General features: G+C 44.9%; 1 protein-coding gene and 1 pseudogene across 3 annotated transcripts in view; one reads left to right on the forward strand and one right to left on the reverse strand.

Moving 5' to 3' along the window:
• The window catches only part of LOC311369521 (NLR family CARD domain-containing protein 3-like), a gene marked incomplete at its 3' end in the record, with an annotated part of 85,322 nt that overhangs the window by 51,486 nt on the left and 14,200 nt on the right, over window positions 1-19,636 (forward strand). Inside the window, exons 6-7 of one of the 2 annotated variants that reach the window (XM_084487734.1) lie at window positions 462-2,298; window positions 3,202-3,375. In XM_084487734.1, coding sequence (XP_084343860.1) covers window positions 462-2,298; window positions 3,202-3,375 — 2,011 coding nt within the window. Of the gene's footprint in view, window positions 1-461; window positions 2,303-3,201; window positions 3,376-19,636 lie in introns of those variants that run through there. The other variant, XM_084487733.1, reaches the window with a different exon arrangement.
• LOC311369546 (shadow of prion protein pseudogene) lies at window positions 4,804-5,727 on the reverse strand (annotated as a pseudogene). The gene has a single exon. The product of its transcript is annotated as a shadow of prion protein pseudogene (transcript).

The raw sequence follows: 19,636 nt of genomic DNA on the forward strand, positions 1-19,636 counted from the left end.
TGCTCTTATGCTCCATTGTGCCCATATATCATCCATACGTTGTTACCCCATCCCATGCATTTTCCCTTATTGGGAACATGTGGTGCCATCTCCCTGCATTCTTTGCTTATATGGTGACATATTGCCCGTCCCCATGGACCTCCTTGAGGCCCATCTAAACAGAGCGTTCCATTCTGTGCAGCCCCAACATACTAAGAACATATATCAGATACACATCATGTGAGGAGAGCATTTCTTTGGTTGCTCAATGTTTCTCCACACTTATTTAATTAATATAGCATACTGGGCAAGATGTTGACTGCATATTGCTTAACAAATTTCTCCTATACGACCAGCTTCTCTGACCACAAGTTATGAAGCCACTAAATATCATTGAGTTGATCATTTAACAGGAAATATCGACCTGTTTCCACTGATGTCACCTTCCACTAACTGATGTCTTCTGTTGTTTTCACTTTTAGGATCTGATGCTGTCGAGTGCCAACATAAAATCAAGTCTAGTTTGGAGAATAAGTACAGGCGTGTGTTTGAGGGAATCGCTAAAGCAGGACATTCAACACCTCTGAAGGACTTCTACACAGAGATCTTCATCACAGAGAGAGGCAGTGGAGAGGTCAACCAGGAACATGAGGTCAGACTGATTGAAACAGCTTCCAGGAAACCAGCCTTGGAGGAAACACCAATCAGATGTGAGGACATCTTTAAACCCTTACCTGGAAAAGATCAACCAATCAGGACAATAATGACAACTGGAGTGGCCGGCATTGGTAAAACCGTCTTAACACACAAGTTCACTCTGGACTGGGCTCAAGGCAAAACTAACCACAACATAGACTTCACATTTCTCCTCACTTTCAGAGAGCTGAATTTACTGAAAGGGAAAGAGTTTAGCTTGGTGGAACTTCTTCATCACTTCTTTATTGAGACCAAAGAAGCAGGAATCTGCAGATTCCACCGGTTCCAAGTTGTCTTCATCTTGGATGGTCTGGATGAGTGTCGACTTCCTCTGGACTTCCAGGGAAACCCGATCTGGACTGATGTCACAAAGTCCACCTTGGTGGACGTGCTGCTGACAAACCTCATCAGGGGCGACCTGCTTCCCTCCGCTCGCATCTGGATAACCTCACGCCCTGCGGCAGCCAATCAGATCCCTGCTGAGTGTGTTGGCTTGGTGACAGAAGTGAGAGGGTTCACCGACCCACAGAAGGAGGAGTACTTCAGGAAGAGATTCAGAGAGGAGACGCTGGCCAGCACAATCATCTCCCACATCAAGAAATCACGAAGCCTCCACATCATGTGTCACATCCCAGTCTTCTGTTGGATCACTGCTACAGTTCTGGAGGACTGCTTCAAAACATCCCAGAGAGAAGAAGAGATGCCCAAGACCGTGACTGAGATGTACAGCCACTTCCTGAAGGTTCAGTCCATACAGGGGGACAGGAAGTACCGTGGGAGATCTGAAACAGATCCACACTGGAGTTCAGAGAGCAAGAAGATCATTGTTTCTCTGGGAAAACTGGCTTTTAACCAGCTGGAGAATGGCAACCTGATCTTCTACGAGGCAGACCTGGCAGCGTGTGGCATCGATATCAGAGCAGCTTCAGTGTACTCAGGAGTGTTCACCCAGATCTTTAAAGAGGAGTGTGGGCTGTACCAGGACAAGGTCTTCTGCTTTGTCCATCTGAGCCTCCAGGAGTTTCTGGCTGCCCTTTATGTCTTTAAGCACTTCATAAACACTGGGGTCAATCTGCTCTCAGAAGAACAACCAAACTCTGGGGAAGATAAACTCCTCCTCCTCTACCAGAGTGCTGTGGACAAGGCCTTACAGAGTGAGAACGGACACCTGGACTTGTTCCTCCGCTTCCTCCTGGGCCTCTCTCTGGAGACCAATCAGATTCTCCTACGAGGTCTGCTGAGACAGACAGGAATTAGCTCACTGATCACTCTGATTAAAAAAAGTCTGCTGGGACAGACAGGAAGTGGCTCAAATACCAATGAGAAAACAGTGTCTTACATCAAGGAGAAGATAGAAGGAGATCTCTCTCCAGAGAGAAGCATCAATCTGTTCCACTGTCTGAATGAGCTGAACGACCGTTCTCTAGTGGAGCAGATCCAACAGTCCCTGACATCAGGAAGTCTCTCCACAGAATCTCTCTCTCCTGCTCAGTGGTCAGCTCTGGTCTTCATCTTACTGTCATCAGAAGAGGAGCTGGACGTGTTTGACCTGAAGAAATACTCTGCTTCAGAGAAGGGTCTTCTGAGGCTGCTGCCAGTGGTCAAAGCCTCCAAAACATCTCTGTAAGTTCACTAATAACATGTATTACAATACACACAACACTATATACATAAAATTTAATATAATGTATATATTATAATATATACTAGAATATAAAAGGTATAATAAAATACAAATCGTATCTCTACGTTCACTAATAACATGTATAACAATACACACAAGATAATATACATAAAACTAGAAAATAAAAGTTATAATAACGTAGAAAAGATCTCTGTACGTTCAGTGATAATGTATTATATTATGCACAACACAAAATAATTAATACTATGATATAAAAGCAGTAACGATTTGTTTATTTAACAAACTCCCCAATCATAACAATCATAAAAAATAAATGATAATAATCAACAGTTATTAAGGCGAAGTGAATAGTGTTCACGGATTCGCTATTCACAGAGCCTGAGGTGAATCATTGTTTTATATAAACTACACGTGAACACTCCAAAAATAAACAAGATTACACTTTTTGCCGGGATTTATTTGTTTAATGAGCGGTTTATTCGTTTTTATTAGCGTGACGAGACGACCGTTACGCGCTCCCCAATATCCCGAGTTTGAGATCTCAATCTCGGGATATTGTCCAATATCCAAAGACAGTGAACCAATCAAATTGCTCCATCTGAGGAGGTTCACGTGTAGCATATACTACATTTAAATATCCAATGTTTTAAACATTAGTTAAGCCAAAAACACTTTTCTAATAAAGATGAAGACAATAACTTAATTATGTTAAAAGTAAAAGTTACACAGATTATTAAATTAACATTTATGGATTGAATGTATTTCTATCAATATAACATATCTAAATAAAGTTTTCATCACGTCCTTTTATGTTAACAGTAAAAGATGTAAGATATTTTAATCGCAGTTCCTAACATGTTGTGTTTATTGTGTGTGTGAAGGCTGAATGGCTGTCATCTGTCAGAGAGATGCTGTGAAGCTCTGGCCTCAGTTCTCAGCTCCAACTCCTCTAATCTGAGAGAGCTGGACCTGAGTACCAATGATCTGCAGGATTCAGGAGTGAAGCTGCTCTCTGCTGGACTGGGGAGTCCACAATGTACACTGGAAACTCTCAGGTCAGTTTTACTCAATGGTCAAACACTTACAGCACAAGTTACACATCAGATGACATTGAACAGATTTACCTCCAGAAAGTTAACAGGTCTAAATAAATAAGTAAATGATGTCGTCTCAGGGCTGAGGACGCATTTTCTACTGGCTACAATCTTTTTCATTTGGTGGCAACCTAAAAAATGTGCACCCCTTTATTAGACGTGAAAATGTCCTTGGTCACCTCCTATCAGTGGCGGTTTCAGGAACGGGCCAAGCGGGCAGCCGCCTGGGGCGGCATTATTTCATGACACATGGGGGGCGGCACGAGCACACGAGAAAAAAGAAAATCATCCGCACCGCAAAGTGGTTTTCTATTATCTCTCATATCACTGTGGGGGGAGTTGGCTCACTGGCGCCCCTTCTGGCTGCAGGCGCCCTGCTCCCTGAGGAGGGGAAAGGGGAGAGAGGGGGGGGACAGTTCACCTCTGGGTCTCCGTAACGGACAAGGGGGGTCCACTGTTAGCGGATTGAAATCCTTATTGCAGCCTGCAGGGTTATGTGATCAACATACGGAGGAACTCGGTCGCTGAGCTGAGAGGTTAAACTCAGCTAGCACCGCCGCCCACCACGTCCACCATCATCCAAAACGTGATGTCAACAGACCAACAATAGTCAGAAAGCCTACAGAGACTATAAATAGTTAATGTGACGATCACGTCATTAAAAATAGACTTGGAGCAATGATTTACAAACTATCTTTTTGGGAGCATGCTTCTGAAAGTAGTTCGCCGCCCCTCCTGCCCATATGGACGGCCCGGTACAGAGCAACACTCTAATGGAATGAGTGGCTCAAGTCAGGCACACCTCGAATTTCTTGCAATTGAGAAATATAAGTTTATCTTTCAATCATATTGTTATGATAAAACATGGCTGTTTGTTTCTTTCGGGGGGGGGGGGGGGGGGGGGGGGGGGTGCTCGGAGGGGGTCTCACCCGGGGTGTAATTCAATGTAGAACCACCACTGCCTACCATCCATCTGTGTCCATTCATGTGAACAGATTCACTCACTTTAAAAAGGTTTAAGTTAATGTTTTGAATGCATAGGGGGCAGTGCTTCATTTGAGCCGGAACACGCCGGAACATGTTCCAGCACCTCCTGGGTCACTGAAAAATGAATCGCCTAAATGAAAAAAAAAAATTACTGTTTGTGTGTAGAGTGTGGTTTTCTGTCTAGTTAGTCTTTATTCCCTGTTGAAGTTCCACTAAAATCTAGTGTTTACATTTTAGTTTTGAGGTGAATTTTTAGGGTAAGACAGAGGGGGGAGAGGGGGGGAGGGACACAGGGGGGGAGAGGGGGAGAGGGGGGGAAGAGGGACAGAGGGGAGAGGGGGGAGGGAGGAGAGGGGGGGAGGAGGAGAGAGACAGAGGGGGGGGGAGGGACAGAGGGGGAGGGGGGAGAGGGACAACGAAAACATACATAATAGTAGAATATAAAAGTTATGATAACATAGGAAAGGTTAACTTATAACATCTCAATATACACAACGTTATATTGTGTAACCATGACTAACCCTACTACACACACACTACAATATGATACGAATCAAATCACTCAACAAGCAGCAACGGTCATCATCACTTACGCAAATGAAAAATATGATTTCATAGTTCAGTTTTGTAACATATAAGTCAGTTTGATGTCTTCATATAATAATATATATATATATATATATATTAGTGGTGGGCCATTATCGGCGTTAACGTGCTGCGTTAACGCGAGACTCTTATCGGGCGATAAAAAAAATATCGCCGTTAATCTATTCTCAAAGTTGAACTAACCAGAAGCTGAGTGTTTAATAAAATATAATGTCCATAATCGCGGCATATGCTGGAGACAATGTAGCAATGATAATAGAAACAACTTGGGTGAGCGATGACACTCCTCCGAGCTGCCCGCCTTGGTACGGCGGTAGGCGGACGCGTACCAGCCGTCTGCCGTCAACGCCACCGCCACCGCCGCCCCGGCTGCCGCTGCTGCCGCGACGCGCACCGGCGACGAGCGTCCCGTGGACCTGTAGCGAGAACGCGTCCCGGTGCCGTTATATTTTCCCGCGTTTGTGCTGCGCGAGGAGGTGCCTCGCGAGGAGCCCCTGGAGCCACCGCGACCTCCTTTGCACAACACAGGCTCACACAGCAACACGGAGAGGAGGAGACACGTCCAGCAGGACGCCCACAGCTGGTTCATCATCTTCATCTCAATTACACCACAGGTGTAGTTTGTGATGGAAACAGGAGATGAGCCCCTGGTCTAATGCGCCACCTGGCTTGTGAAACCCGTTCTCAAAGACTTACTTTTAGTCATTATTTAGGAAACACACACACTATGAATGCCTTCGGCAGAATTCAAATGAGCCATTTTAATCTAGATTAATCTAGATTAATTCCAAGATAGGGCATAGATAAAAAAAATTAATCTATGCCCACCACTAATATATATATATATATATATATATATATTTAAGCAATAGCTCACGACAGGATGTGGTATGTTCTCATTATACCACAGTTAACACTTAACTGTGGTATAATGAGAACATTTCACTGACTGTCGTGAAAAACGGTTACGTAAGTATGGCGAAATGAAAGTCATAGACACCCTCAATTTTGAAAAAGCGAGAAAGTCAGAAAAGCGTTTTTCTTAACGAATACAAAAAAGTAGTCCCTCCTGGCTGCCTGCAAAGTGTACGGCGGTTGCTATACAACACACTGTAGCGTCCTTCAGGGAGAAGGCTAGAGACGGTAGCTCGGTTCGCCGGCAATTTAGCCTTCTATCGAGTTCACTCACCGTGTGCCTATTGCTTTACAACATTTCCACCCTCTCCATCAATCAACATGTTTTTAGGCTTCAGTGAACTATGCTATTGCTTTTATATATAAATAAACAACAGTTAGAGTTAGGCGCAGAGTGATACTGAACAACACTTAGGAACCAATCAGATCGCTTGATTTAAGCCACCCGTTTTCTAAATAGATATATATGTATATCACTGTGCCGGTCACGGCTGTGGTCGCCAAGTGCTGCAATGGATCCTGGGAGGGTCAGCGGCACCGAGGCAGTCGTGGTTGAGAGCGATAGGATGTGTGTTTCAGGTGTGTGTGTGTGTGTGTGTGTGTGTGTGTTTACATAAAGTCTCTCTCAGGGTCGTGTGGAGTGTGGGCCACCAGAGTTGTAAACTCTCTCACCTTGGGCTCCCGTCTGGTCGTTCCCGTGCTGCTCGCCACATTATTATTAAAAACAAGACTGTGGTTTTGGGAGGGGGGGCTTGGGGGGGGCTCAGCCTTTTTCAGGGGGAGCTTAAGCCCCCGCTAGCCCCCCCCCTTGCACCGCCGCTGGTTGTAACCTAATATACCAAACATCTCTGTAGATGTACTAGAACATGTATATACATAAAGTACATAATACTATAGCTGCTTTCACATATGGACGTACAACCGTCTATTCTCCCGCTATTCTCCCGACGGGCCGTATATGTGAATGACTTATCCTGACATTGGACCTCCTGATAAAAGACTACCCCTCAGGTAGTATTTTAGCCGGCGGAAATGTTAATTACCTTATATGTGAATAAGCAGTAGGATGTGGGCATTTCACACCAGTTGAGTGGGCGTGTTGATGACGCTTCGGTCTACGTTTGCATGTCATTGAGTGGCACCCGCACCCTAATCGATAATCAGCCTGTTGCCTTTTGTTCACTGAATGGTTTAAAACATATTTTAATGTGGCACTGCTTTTCAGAGTCATTTGTGGTGAACGCTAAATGATAGGTCTTATCGTAACCCTCAAGTACAACATCATACAATAAATTACAATACATGAGTTCACAGCTGCACATGTATATAGAAAATGTTTTTTTATTTTTATGTTACACCTTTCCTTCTGTCGGCTCCCAGACCGTAGTCGAGGAGCACAGGGGAGACGTTCCCTCCAGGGCCGATGTTCTCTCGGGGGTAACACCCTTCACTTTGACTGGCAATGTCATTAGTGTTCATTACTTCACTAAACTAACACACGCTACCGCTCGCTCTCCTCGCTCGTCCACTCACACACCCACACCCACACACGCACACACACACACACACACACACACACTGCCATTCTCGCGCACACACATGCGCTAACTCTCGTAACAATTGTTATTGATGTTGTGGATTTTGGTCCAGGAAAGGCCGCCGAGACAGGATCGCTTTTAACTCACTTTATTTGGTTAAGGTTATTGGTCTATTGTCTATCGTCTATGAAACAAAAGGAGAGGGATCGTAAATAACACGCGCGGAGCGTCTCAGAGCTTAGCATGCAGGAAGATACGCCGCTCAGAGATTCTGTCTTCCAAAGGCGGAGTCTGAGTTTATGTATCCCAGGTGTTCTTCTTTGGGTTTTCTCACTTCCTGTGTGTGTCCGTTGCTGCCCCTAGTGTAAATGTTTTATAACTTTATCAATTGTGTTCAGTGCTGCCCTCAGGCGATTAGGAGGGGAAATTACCTCTAAACTAAGCTTGGTGCTACTGGATATGGCTAAGTGAGAGTATTACAGTAAAAATGTATCGCTAGGGAATATTACAATTAAAAAATGTCACAATTCCCTCCTTGGTCATCTCAGATGACCATTCTACAAACCACTAATATTACCAACAGCATATATAAAAAACAAGAGAAAAAAGCAAAAGAAAAAATATGTACATACCCATGGGTTGGTTACAATGGAACAATCATCAACATAATCAACACTACACAATACAATCAATACGTCATATGGTCATAAAGGCATAATCATAAAGGCACATATGTATTCATCAATGGAAACTTTGTCAAAACACTTCTAGGCATAAAACAATATTAAATTCATATACTTTCAACATTACAAAAAATTGAGCAGCATAGGTAAATGGTTAAACCTTTTTTTAAATTCACTTGTTTGTCATAACACAGAATTTATACCCTTTCAGTATGCATCGAAAATTTACCGAATATAACAAAAACAAAACAACAAAAGAATTTTCAGTAAGTATTGAAAATCTACTGAACATAACAAAAAGTAACACAATTTTTTCAGCATGTATGGAAAATCTACTGAACATAACAAAAAGTAACACAATTTTTTCAGCATGTATGAAAATCTACTGAACATAAAAAGTAACACAATTTTTTCAGCATGTATGAAAATCTACTGAACATAAAAAGTAACACAATTTTTTCAGCATGTATGAAAATCTACTGAACATAAAAAGTAACACAATTTTAAATTTTCCTTCGAGTTGGATAGGTTTGAATGGCTCAGTGAGTTTTATTTATGTAGAGTTTTGGACATTTTACATTTAAATCTAAACAACATTTTGTAATATATTACATGACTCTCATAGGTTTGTTCAATGTTTCCTCATTCAAGTAAACCAGGTATATTGCTTCTCTTAGATACATGCACATAACTTCTGGGGACCGGAGACTATTCTATGTAATTTAATCTGATCACATCGGGCCCTTCGTGTTGCTGTTCACTCATTGTCTCCGGAGTAGGTTCGATTCCTACATAAGCCTGTAAGACATCTGGCAGTCTTGGAGCACTCACTGCTGTGGTGATCAACCGATTCAGTAGTCCTCGTATGCAGGGAATGCAACAACAACCGATAATAACCAACACAGTTATTGCTACTATTCCCATCATAAAGACTGAGTGAATTGGACCCATCCATTTACCAAGTATGTTCTCCATCCACCCGGTGATGGGGTTAGTGATGCCCGAGTTCTCCGCCCACTCTAATCTGAGGGCCTGTAGGCCTGCCAATGCTCTGGACACTGACCCATCTGGAGCTGTGTTATTGGGGATATAAGTACAACATGCAGTTCCTATCATCTGGCACACCCCTCCTTGCTCAGCCGTCCACATGTCTAATGCTAACCGGTTTTGATAGGCCATACGAGAGGTAGCATCTAATTGTTCTGATATTCCCCTAATCGCCTCGGTGGTAAAGTTGACAAACCGCTGTTGATTATAATATATATAGTTTATCCAGTCAACATTTTTATTAATGGTGGCCCACCAAACAAAAACAGATTCAAATCCTGCTATTACTTGATTGCGAGCTTTATGTTCGTCGGGGACGCCTCGGGGCACACCTATGGAGTCTATGTAAATATTTTTATCAAAACTTCCTGGGACCAGTTTCAGTGTTCGTTTCTGGCGAATAAAATTTGGGAAGTCTCTATTCTTCCATATTTTAAGATTCATAACATCTTCGCTATCTGGTAAAATATAGATAGGCATTACAAGTTGAATCATAGCGCATGTTCCAGAGAAATTTATGGGGAGAACCCCCCTGATGATTTGTCCTCCGCAGAACCACCATATGTCACTACGAGCATGAGTCATATTAGATAACAGATCTATCACTCTAGTGGTGTTACATACTCCAGGAGGAAGGGACCCCACTTTCTTACCTATGCCATTACCTTGGATGCAATGGTAGCCAGGAGTAAGATTAACTTCGAAGCTAGGGGGTATAGCTCTAATTAGGGTCTCAGGATACATTATATCTAATAAGCCTTTTACATTAGTCGTACATCCAGCGATGTGGCCGTCTACAAACAGTTCTAGTAAACATGCAAACCCTTCTCTTGAGTTAAACGGGGTAATTCTAGCGGGAGCTGTGGTTAAAGTGGGTCGTCCTTCAGCGCAGATTATACAATCGTTTTTTTTTTCCCCTGAGCTTGTGCCGTGTAATTCAACCATTTTAACCATATATTTACATTAGGTCCCCCTGTTTCTACTTCCCACTTATCCGCTTCAATGTCTTGAATTGGGTCCGGGTACATTATCTTGGGCAGTGATACAGGCGTTACTACCGGGGCACCGTTAGAGCCTTTGGGTGCTAATTGGTTGTCCCCACATTTCTGTGCCTGGAGGTAGATTTGAGCCTGTGGGTCCTTTCCCTCCATGTCTGCTCCCAGCAGTAGATGAAATCCTCTGATGTCCTCTTTTTTATGTGGGAGTCGTCCTATCCCGGGCACGGTTAGTCCTGCTCTTAATGTTAATGATATCTGTTCTCTCTTGGTTGCTTTATTTCCTCTTTTCCAGATTTCTTCATATCCGTAGTCCTTCCTGCACAGGGATATCTCTTTTTGGACTCCCTCCCATGGAGCTTCCTTAGGATAGTATCCCTCCTCGTATCCAGGGTGTGTGAACCATGATGCTTGTTTCCAGACACTGCAGGCTTTGGGGCCTCGGTAGAATCCTGTAATCTCGGTTGCTATACACAAATATTTATCAGCTTTGTAAAATGAGTCTTCACTTTGTCCACAGTCCATTAGTCGACAAATATCCAGTTCAAATGTTGTTGCTATTCCGTAGCAGTACGTCAACGTGGTTACTCCCGATATTGTTGCATCTTTGTGCATTGGAATCCGGACGGATCCCATGCATCTGGAGGTATCAGCCATCGTCTTTTGGATCAGGACCATCAGCAGAAGTCCTACCAGGTATGTCCCTGGGTGTCTATTCGGGCTTGTCATCTTGGGTCGGGGCAGGGTTGTCCTTGGCTTGGAGTGTAGCGAGGTCGGTCAAGGTTTCAGTCCACGATCTGCCAGGAGTGTCTGCTTTGCGGCACCGGCTCAGGTGGTGCCACTGGGCTCCTCTTCGGTCTGCTACTGAAACAGAGAATGGTGTTGCCAAAAGCACTTTGTATGGTCCCTCCCACCGGTCCTCCAGGTTCTTTCGGTGGTGCTTTTTCACCCAGATCCACTCGCCAGGTGATACTGCCGGTGGGGGGTCGTCTTCTTTTTTGGACTGTGCCGGGTCGGTGATCTGAGAAAACAATCTGTTGGATGCTTGAGTTAGTGCCTGTAGGTATTCTTGCATTACCTCGTCGAACCTGTCTGATGGGGGCCCCTTTGATGGTGGGCTATGTGGCCCCTGCATGGGTCGCCCTGTGACTAGTTCATGTGGACTGAGAAGGGTAGTGCTGGAGGGAGAGGAACGTATGGCCATTAATGCTAGTGGTAAGGCTGTTATCCAGGTCATCTTCTTTCCAGTCTTTCTTTTTCCAACTTCAACTGCCAAGTGGTTTGCCTGTATCCGACCCAGGGTACGGGTTTCCACCTCTTCTGGGCTGTCTCTTGTTCTCTCCTGTTTGTTGCTTCGGAGAATCTTGGTCACCTGGTTCTTGATTGTCTGGTTAGCTCTCTCTACCAGGCCTTGTGATTGGGGATGATATGCTGAGCCAAATCTGTGATTCAAACCTAGGTATGTTTCCACTTCTTGGAGATGGGTGTTGGCGAAGTGGGTACCATTGTCAGAGCAGATTAATTTGGGGTATCCCCATCGGGGAATCAGTTCCTGCGTCAACCATTTGATCACTGTGTCTGCATCTTCCCTTTTAGTGGGGATTGCTTCTACCCATCTGGAGAACCTGTCGACGACTACAAGCATGAATCGTTTCCCATCTACTCTGTTTTCTTGTCCCATGTCTGTGTAATCCATGTAGATCTCTTGGAACGGGAGCTGGGGCACGGGAAAGTATCCTCGGTTTATCTTGAATCCTGGTCTTTGATTGCAGGCTTGACATGTTTGACAGTCTTGGACATACTGGTCACATGTGGCTTTGAGTGCTGGATGCCACCAGTATTTTTCAATTCTTTCTCGGGTTTTCGCTCTTCCTTCGTGTGCCAATCCATGTTCTTTTCTCAGGAGGAACAACAGGGCCTTGGTGGAGACAACTGGCTTCCCCGTGCAGGAGTAGTATATTCCGTCTGGGCTTTCTCTGGCCCCCTTGTCTCGCCATGCTGTCTTCTCATATGGTCCTGCTGCCTCTTGCATCTGTTTGACCATCTCTTCATCTGGGTGGAGATTTGTTTCTTCATTGGCCATCATCAGGTGTACAACTGGAGTGTACCCTCCTTCCTTTAGACGTTCTACTGGCACGAATCCTCCCGCTTTCTTTGCTGCTTCATCCGCCGCGTGGTTTCCTCTTGCTTCCGCTGTTTGTGTCTTCTGATGTCCTCGACAGTGCATGATGGCTACTTCTTGAGGTAATTGAGCTGTTTTGGCCAGCTGCAGGATCAGATCTGTGTGTTTCGCTTTGGTGTTAGCGCTGGTAGTCATGTGTCTGTCGATCATCTGTCGTCCATTTAGGTGGGCCAGTTCATATGCATAGTTGGAGTCGGTGTAGAGGTTGAGTCTTCTTCCATGGGCTATCCGTAGTCCTTCACACATAGCATGTAGTTCGGCCCTTTGTGCGGAGGCGGGTTGTTCCAATATGCCGCTGGCCAGAGTGCTGCATAGTCCTTTGTTGGTTTGTTCCACTACAGCCCAGGAGGCCACGTTTTCTCCGTTATTAGCTTTGTAGCAGCATCCGTCGGTGTACAAAGTTATGTCCACTGGATTTAGGGGTTCTGCTTCTAGTCCTGGTCTGATTTTCACAGCTTTTTTGATTTCTTCAGAGCACTTGTGGGGTTCTCCTTCGTTGGGGCCCGGCATGGTGTCGGTCATGTTGACTCCCTGGGTGGTGAAGGTGACCATGGGGTTTCCCAATATTCTCTGCAGTTTTGCGTTTCTGGTGGCTGTGGTGATTGTGTAGTCCGAACTGTCTAGATAGGCTTTCACTCCATGGGGTGTATGGACGACCACTGGGTGTGACATTACTATGTAGGCCGTCTTGTCCAGGCTCTTGGCGATAGCACATATTGCTTTTCCACACTCGGGGAGTCCTTTTTCTGGGGGTTCCAGGGTGGAGCTGTGGTAGGCTAGGACTTTTCTCCTTCCTTGGTGTTTCTGCCACAGGATTCCGTTGACCACGCAGTTTCTTTCTGATACATCTAGGTGGAAGGGCTCCTTATAGTTTGGGGCGGCCAGTGCTGCAGCACTATTTAAACTTTGTTTAAGTCCGGTGAATGCCTTTTCCACTTCAGGAGTCCATTTTAAGGGGGCTTTCAGGTTTCTGTGTCCTGCTTGTGTGACGAGTTGTCGTAGTGTGGTTGTCTTGTCGGTGTAGTCGGGGATGTAGGTTCGGCTGTATCCTGTTAGTCCCAGGAACGCTAGCATCTGTTGGACCGTTTTTGGCTTTGGATAGCCTTTGATCGTGTTCTTGTGTTCTTTGCTGATCTCTCTCTTATTCCCTCCTATTACTTTCCCTAGAAAAGTAATCTTCTTCTTGACCAGTTGTAGTTTGGCTTTCTTGAGCTTGTAGCCTTTCTTCGCAATGGTGTGCAGGAGGGTCTCGGTGGCTTGTAGGCAAGCTTTTTTCGTTTCAGCTGCCAGGAGGAGGTCGTCGACATATTGCACCAGAACTGTTCCGGGAGGAAGGGTCAATTCTTTCAGGTCCTGTTTTAGGCAGGCGTTGAAGATGGTGGGGGTGGATCGGAATCCTTGGGGCATTCTTGTATAGGTGTATTGTTGTTCTCTGTATGTGAAGGCAAAGAAGGGTCTTGACTCAGTTGCCAGGGGGAGACAGAAGAATGCGTTGGCGAGATCCACCACTGTGAACCATTTGTGTTGAGGGCTTACTGCATTCAGGGCCACGTATGGGTTGGGAACCTTTTCTGGTGGGGCCATTGTTCGTGTGTTGATTGCTCTTAGATCATGTACCATTCTCCAGGTGAGTCCATCAGCCTTTTTTACTGGTAGGATTGGTGTGTTCCACTCTGATGTTGTCTTTTCCAGTACTCCAGCCTTCAGTAGACCTGTTATGGTGTCGCTGATTCCTTCTTCAGCGTCTTCTTTGATTTTGTACTGGAGTTTCCATTCTGGTCGATGAGCATCCTCAATTCTCACCACGATGTTGTGTTGTGGGGTGTGCCCCACATCATATGGATCCTTTGCCCATACAGTCTTTGCTATGCGGGATAGAATGTTAGTCACTTCTGGGTCTTCAGGTTCGTCTTCTTCTGTGTCTTTCTTTTCAACTGCAATTCTGTGTCTTTCCACCGTCTTGCCGATCACTTTGTTCATTGTTCGTGTTGATATCTTCCAGAATTCAGCATTTGGGCTTTGCGTTAGGTAATTGTTGTCGGTAGTGTACCACTGGCGGACTGCCTGTGCTCTCTTCACCATTGGTCCAAGTTGTTTAGGTCGGTGGTCAGTGCTGACCAGGAGGGAGACATGGGGAACACTGTCTGGTTCCAGCCGGAACCATGTTAGTTGTTCTGGGGTCAGGTGGACTTCTGCTGCAACCCCCTCTGGTCCTAGGAATATGTCTCCACATTCCAGGTCTTCCAGTTTTCCATTTTTCTGCTCCTGCCATGGTTCGTCGTAGGGTAGATCCTGTTCCTGGGTGATGTTGAGTGTGCAATGTAGTGGGTCTACAAGGTCGTTATATTTTCCCATGTTTTGGATCCAAGTTTTCCATTTTTCATATGTTTTGTCCAATCCCGGGATCGTTTGTACTGCTCCAGTCAGTTCCTGCCAGTATATCGTGGTGTCATTGTGGATTACTGGTCTTGGGTCGTCAATCAGCATGAACATGTGTGCTTCTTCTGGAGCCGGGTCGGTGGGATGGTATAGGGTGATGCCTCCCAAGTCGCAGGCTAATGTGATTTGTAGGGAACTCATCAGGTCTCTGCCTAATAAGTTGATGGGACATGCCGGGGCGTAGAGGAACGAATGAGATCCTCTCTGTTCCAATATATCAAAGTCCAAGGGGGTTGTGAACTGTTGTTCCATGAGCTTCCCAGAGAACCCCATGGTTTTTATAGAGCGGTGAGATAATGGAGGTGGTTTCCCGGCGAGGCATCCGATTATTATTATTTTTTTTTTTATTGGTTTATTTGGATGGGACAATGCACATTAATGGACATATAAAAACATGTAAATGTGCCGGATTGTAGCAGCTAATGCTAGTTTCCATCCGGAGTCCCAAAACATAAAAACAGTACACAGTGTCAGAATAGCAACAACAACATAGTATTATAAAAAAACGTAATGCAGACAACAACACACAACTTTAACGAAATAAAACATTGACATTTTGACAACACTTCCATTGACAGGGGGACCAAATGAGTTTCTGAGAGATAAAGTGCAAAAGTGCCAAGGTGACAAGTGCTAAAGTACAGGAGTGCATCATGGGTACCAAGTTGTATTGCATGGTGCCCTAAAGTGCACATCGGTTCAGAGTGCCAGATTGTATTGCACTATGCCCGTACACACAGTTGCACAAGCAGGAGTGTGTAGATACTGCAAGAGGTGTGATACATAATTGTGATTATGTAAATACTACTAGAACCAAAAAAAAGACGTATACTGAAATGTCAGTATTTCAGACATGGGTGCAAGTTTGGTGGGACAGTAACCATGCTTTAAGCTGTTTTTTGAATGCATTAAACGTGGGGCTGTCTCTAATTGGGGTTGGTAGACTGTTCCAACAAGTACCGCCCTTCACAGTTAAGGAATTTTGGCCTATTTGGCTTCGTCTAAATGGCACCTCGCAGTCCCCTCTGGAGGCAGATCTGGTGCTGAGTGTGTTATCTCTCCGTCTAAAGTATTCCCTCAACGGGGGGGGGGCCAGTCCGTTGAGGGTTTTATAGATAAGACAGCTAATCTTAAAACTCCTAAGGTGATCAAAGCTCAGAAGATTGTGCCTTTCAAAAATTGGACAGTAATGGGAGGAAAGAGATTTTTTGGCGAATACCTTAACAGCTCTTTTATACAACTGTTCAATCGGTTTCAGTGTGGTGGCACCAGCAAACGACCATATTACAAAACAATATTCAATGTGAGATAAAATCATACAATGAAGATAAGATTTAGCTGCTTCAGACGAGATGAAGGGCCTGATTTGTTTGAAATTCTGCAGGCTGAATCGTATTGTATTCGCCACTTTTTTGATGTGTTTTTTGAATGTAAGATTTGCATCTAGCGTGATACCAAGGTACTTGAACTGCTCCACTAGTTCAAGTTCTACTCCTCCAATGTATACTTTGGATCTGCTCTGGTTCACTGGTCGTTTTGTGAAATTCATACACACAGTTTTAGTTGTATTGAGCAGGAGGCAGTTATTATTCAGCCAGTCTTGGACCCTGGCCATGGCACTGTTGAGCTTATTGGAGGTGATGTCAGAGTTTGAGCCATGGGTGAAAATAACTGCATCGTCTGCATACATCTGGATGTTGATGTCTGGACACGTATCTGGGAGGTCATTTATGTACAACGAGAACAACAATGGCGCAAGGATCGAACCCTGGGGGACCCCAACAGCAGATGAGCGGAAAGGCGATTTGACCCCGTTGACAGCTACACATTGTGTTCTATTCGCTAGGTATGATCCAAACCATTGCATTGTGCTATGAGAAAAATTGAAAAATGTGAGCTTGTTTAAGAGTACTTGATGGTCAACGGTGTCGAATGCCTTTTTAAGGTCAAGAAACACCGCACTGACACATGATGTTTTGTCCAGTAGACACTTGATTTTTTCAATGAACATACAGTTGGCTGACTCGGTGGAATGGTGTGCCCTGAAGCCAAACTGCATTGGGTGCAGTGAAGTGGGACCCTCATCTAAATGCCTGATCAGTTGATTCGCAACCCATTTTTCAGCTATCTTAGAAATCACCGGAAGTATACTGATGGGTCTGTAATTAGCCTCCAGTGATTTAGAGCCAGATTTAAAGACGGGGATTGTTGAGACGGATGCTCCCGAGTCCACCAGGAACGTGCAGTGGTGGCCTCCTACATACGCCTCCACTGTTGGTTGTCCGAGTCCTAGTTCCTTTCTCGTCCGCTCGTCCTCTGGGCATCCCTATTGCTGTACGGGGTACATGGGTGTGCCTGGTTGGGGCGGGGCCTGGATGCATAGTTGGCGACGATTTTGAGGTTGTGAATGTTGAGTTGAGGATTGCATTTGGTTATACACGGGGCAATTTCTAACCCAATGACCCGGTTGGTTACAATGATAGCATATTGTTTGTGGGGGCTTTTGGCCGTATTCTTCTCGGAATCTTTTCTGTCCTCTGTATCTTTGGTTTTGGTTTTGTGGTCGCTGGTAAAACTGCAGGGATTGGGTTTGGGTCGGATCCGCTGACATGATTTCTCGGAGTTGGTATCCATTTGGCGTGGATATCTGAGGCGCTGGTGTCTGGTACACTATGAGTGGTGTGGCGTTGTGGTTGGGTGCAGTCGGTGTCGGGGCATGGGTCATCGAGGTCTGGCTTGCAACGGGCATCATGGTCATGGGTTCTGGTGTGTTTTTGGTCTTCTTATTTAGATCCGCTTGTTCCTTGATCTTCATTTTTGCTAGTTGTATGTTGAGTTCTTCAAGTTCTTTGCCCTTTTTCTTTAAGTTCTCTTGGTCCAGATGATAGTGGTGAATTAGCTGTTCCACCCATTGTTCCCATGACATATAGTCTAGTGATGCTACCATTCTCAGTGTTTCTTGTGCTCCAGGGTTCAGACCTTGTATCAGTGCCTGTTGGAAGATTTGGAGTGCTAGTTTGCTGCTGCGTGGGAGGCTATCATTTCTATCCAACCACATTTCTTCAGCTCTCTGTATGTACTGATAGATGTTTTCTTCGGTTCCGATGTGTAGATTTGAGATTCCTGCTTTCTTTGTATTGGCTGGGTAAAGTTCACGTAAGGATTTCCAGAAAATGGTTCGGTATCTGTCGAATGGGATCCTGTCTGGTATATTGGTGGTTCGGGTCAGTTTTTCCAGTTCGATGGTTTGTCTGGGTCCATGTGATCTGCCGATGATGGCCCGTATATCTCCTAAGGCAAGGACATCTCCAATTGTCTCTGTTTCGAATTTCCTGATCCAGGAAGAAGCTCCTTCTGTGAGTATTGGTAGTCTCTCAGTTAGAACAATCATATCTCGATGGCACCATGGTGTGTACATTTCTCTTCTTGCTCCGTCTGTCAGAAGGGGCGCCATAAAGTTGTCCGTGTCATATGGCAGAGGGTGGTCGGGCTGGGTTTGGACACTTTGTAACTCAGTAAATTGATTTGTGTCTGTAGTGTTGAGTTGGGAGGGTGTTCCAGGGTCATATGCTGATGCCATTGGTGGTTGAAACTGAGTTGATGTTGAAGGAGCTGGGGCGTTGGGTTTTTGTGATCTGGTTGCCATGGAATGAGGTACTTTTGTAGGTTGGAGCGGAGTGTTAACCGTGACATTGAATTGGGGGGCTGGTGTTTGGGTTGTTTCCTGACTTCTTTGGTAAGTGTTCTGTTCATCATTTCTGGCTGTTGCATCTTCTCTGTAGTGTGTCAAGTGGGGTGGTGTTTGACTTGGGGTTTGGTCTCGATAATTTGGTCTCTGTTCCATTTCTTCATCCTTTTTGTCACGTGTTTGTGTTCCCTTCATGTATTCCTTTTTTAGAAGGTTCATGAATGTGCCAAACATTCGTTCATTGTCTTCTTTCTCTCCTCTTTTGCTGTCGTGGGTTTCCCGGTTCTTTTGGGTTTCTTCTTTATCTCGGTATTGCTCCATGTACCGGGATTCTCTGTCTCTTGTTTGTCGGTCGTCATTGTATTGGAGACTGTATCTTTCTTTGTATCGGGTTGCCTCTTCTCTTTCACGTTCTTCTCTGTACCGGGCTGTTTCTTCTTTCTGACGTTGTTCTTCTCTATACCGTGTTGTTTTTTCTTTCTCACGTTGTTCTTCTGTGTATCGTGCTGTTTCTTCTTTTTCACGCAGTTGTTGCCTGTATCGGGCAGATTCTTCTCTTTCACACAGTTCTCGACTGTATCGTGCAGACTCTTCTCTTTCAAGCAGTTGTTGCCTGTATCGGGCAGATTCTTCTCTTTCACACAGTTCTCGACTGTATCGTGCAGGCTCTTCTCTTTCACGCAGTTCTTGACTGTATCGGGAAGACTCTTCTTTTCTGCGTTCTTCTCTGTATCGGGCAGATGCTTCTTCGAGTGTTTCCCCGTGCTCTTCTTCTCTTGATTCAGACTGTGTTCTTTCTGGTTCTTTATGTTGGTGTTTCCCTCTTGAGAGCATTGATGGGTATGTCTCTTCTTCGCCTATGATAGCTCCTGGGCCACTCCTTCCTGATATCACATCATTAGTTTGTATCCGTGGTGTCCACCTCATTATTTTTTGGTCATCATTTTCCTCTTCATCCTTTTTGTCTATTGGGCCATTGTATGTGATGTCCACTGGTCCGTGTGTTATGGTTAACACTGGATATTGGCGTGATGGAGATGGGTCATCTTGTTTCATCTTGGGTTTGTCAGAAGGGGCGTTGGGTGATGGGGTATGTTGGGATATGGGTAAATTTGGTGCATGAACGTGGGTTACATATGGAA

This window comes from Micromesistius poutassou, assembly GCF_964030765.1.
Source record: "Micromesistius poutassou genome assembly, chromosome: 24".
NCBI lineage: Eukaryota > Metazoa > Chordata > Actinopteri > Gadiformes > Gadidae > Micromesistius > Micromesistius poutassou.